At 36.5% G+C, this 2215-nt stretch overlaps 1 protein-coding gene across 1 annotated transcript in view; it reads left to right on the top strand.

The window, feature by feature from the left end:
- Positions 1-2215, top strand: part of aco1 (aconitase 1, soluble) — a gene marked incomplete in the record, with an annotated part of 30955 nt that overhangs the window by 3688 nt on the left and 25052 nt on the right. Inside the window, 2 exon segments of the mRNA XM_014017465.1 lie at positions 386-516; positions 608-776. Of these exon segments, the coding sequence (XP_013872919.1) occupies positions 408-516; positions 608-776 (278 nt within the window).

The raw sequence follows: 2215 nt of genomic DNA, 5'->3' as shown, positions 1-2215 counted from the left end.
TTGACTCTGGATAGGTTGAAAATGACCTTTGACCCTTCCCAGATTGACGGGCAGCAACAGTTGCGTTTAATTGCTGATGTCTTTCCTACTTGGCGTTGTGTTTACACTCGCCTGTTTGCCTCAGAGCAGCAAACTGACACAACTCTTCCTTTTTTAGAGGTGATTTATCTCCTGATCCTGAACCTCTGTGGAAGCAGATGAAACATTTTAACTTCATTTTTATTTAAAAATTACTAACATGGTGGTCTGTTGTGTGTTTTTATACAGCTGAGGTTGGATTTGAAAGAAGGTGGTCTGTTTTTCTATACTTGTAAAGAGTATGCCGTGTTAATCCAGCTTTTTAAAAATGTTTTTTTCTTTTATATATTGCTTATTTTTTATATAGATTTCTACATACATAGAAGATAATGTCTGCAACTGAGAAAAATCCTTTTCAACATATTGTTGAACCTCTCGACCCCAAAGAAGCAAACCAACGGTTTTATAACCTCACCAAGCTTGGAGATCCAAGATATGGTAACAGCGACTGTCTTTTATTTCAGCTGTAAAATAAATGTTGCCATATGTTGTTTATATTCAGAGTTTTAACCGTCTCTGTGTTCCTCAGAGCGTCTGCCGTTCTCCATCCGGGTCCTGTTGGAGTCTGCTGTCAGGAACTGTGATGAGTTTCTAGTGAAGTGCTCTGATGTRGAAAGCATCCTGAACTGGAAACTGACCCAGACTCAAACTGTGGAGGTCCCTTTCAGACCGGCTCGTGTCATCCTCCAAGACTTCACGTACGTCTGCTACACACTACTCTAGTCTGTTTCTAGTAACAGGACAAAAACACTCATCTTTTTATAATATTCAAGACTTGTTGAGTCCTTCTGCTTTTTCATTCACTGCGTACCATGTGATCAGCCAAAAGATAGGAATGAAAATGGGTGAAAAAGCTTTACAAGATGTTATGATTGGTGTCTTTGTTAATGTTTTGTTCCAGTTTTCTGTCTTTTCCTCYTCTGTTTTCTTCCTCCTGTCTGCCTGTGCTCCAGCCCCGCCCACTCACACCTGATCCTCATGTTTCTTCCCCAGGTGTTTCTTGTTTTAGCTCATTAGTTTTCCCTTTATATTCTGTTCAGTGTCTTCAGTGTTTGTCAGATCTCTGCCTGTCCAAAGCCCTTGTTCTTGTTTGCTGCCACGTCAGCACCTTTGTTTTTGTTTTAACAAATCACTTTTTTGCCACCTCATTCAGTTCTGCATCTTGGGGTTCAAACCAACCTAGCTCAATCGTAACASAAGACCTCCAGAAAGTCTGAGGAACTACTAATCAAAACCATAAAAAATGATTATAAACTCTGTCTGCTTTGAAGGATATCAGAGACTGATGAAGACTTATGCACAGTCTCAGGGGGTTCCCAGAATAAAATATAAGTTTAGAACATGAGAATGCATTTTCCTGGCATCTGGAACAAAGCTGGGGGTGTTTGGAGTCCAAAATCAGAGGTTTTATGAGAAAAAATTGTGAATTAAAAAACATTGAGTTACAGCGTTGAGTTATTCTTTGTGAGAATATCTGTGTACCATTTATTAAGWGATTTTAACAATTTAATTTAATTTTATTGTTCCATCCACTGCTCACGGCTTGTGGTGAAGTAAGAATTAAAAAGTCTCAGAGGTGAATGTTCAAGAGAAGTTTTATTAAAGTGAGAATAATCACAGTAATAAACATAGAAAAATTATTCAATGAACACGTTAACATTATAATATGTTAACAGGAGTTTAAAAAATAGCTGAAGAACTTCATCAGCTGTTCAGATGACCTGAAAGGTATTAAAGAAAAATTAATGTTATTGCTGAAAAAGGGCATAACGTAACAGAGCACGTTGTTACCCTTTCAACACGGTGACATGAAATTTCTCCTTAAATAAAAAAAATAAGTTTTTAAGTTAGGAATGTGCGATATGGCAAAAAATTCATATCACGATATACATTATGATGAGTGGCGGTAACAATTATATCACGATATAAAACTTATAATAGAAAATAAATAAATCACACATTAATTGAGTGGAATAGATATGTATAGGTAAAATAATTAGACCTTAAAATCTCCTTTTTTTAAGGGACACTTTAAAGTCTCCCATAAAAATCTAAATTTAAGGGAGATCTACCTGGTTAAATCAAATCTATATACTCATATATAACACACACACACACACACACACACACACACACA

This window comes from Austrofundulus limnaeus, unplaced genomic scaffold, assembly GCF_001266775.1.
Source record: "Austrofundulus limnaeus strain Quisiro unplaced genomic scaffold, Austrofundulus_limnaeus-1.0 Scaffold169, whole genome shotgun sequence".
NCBI classification, from domain to species: Eukaryota; Metazoa; Chordata; class Actinopteri; order Cyprinodontiformes; family Rivulidae; genus Austrofundulus; species Austrofundulus limnaeus.
Note: the sequence above shows the minus strand (reverse complement) of the source record. Positions and strands in the feature narration are given on the sequence as shown.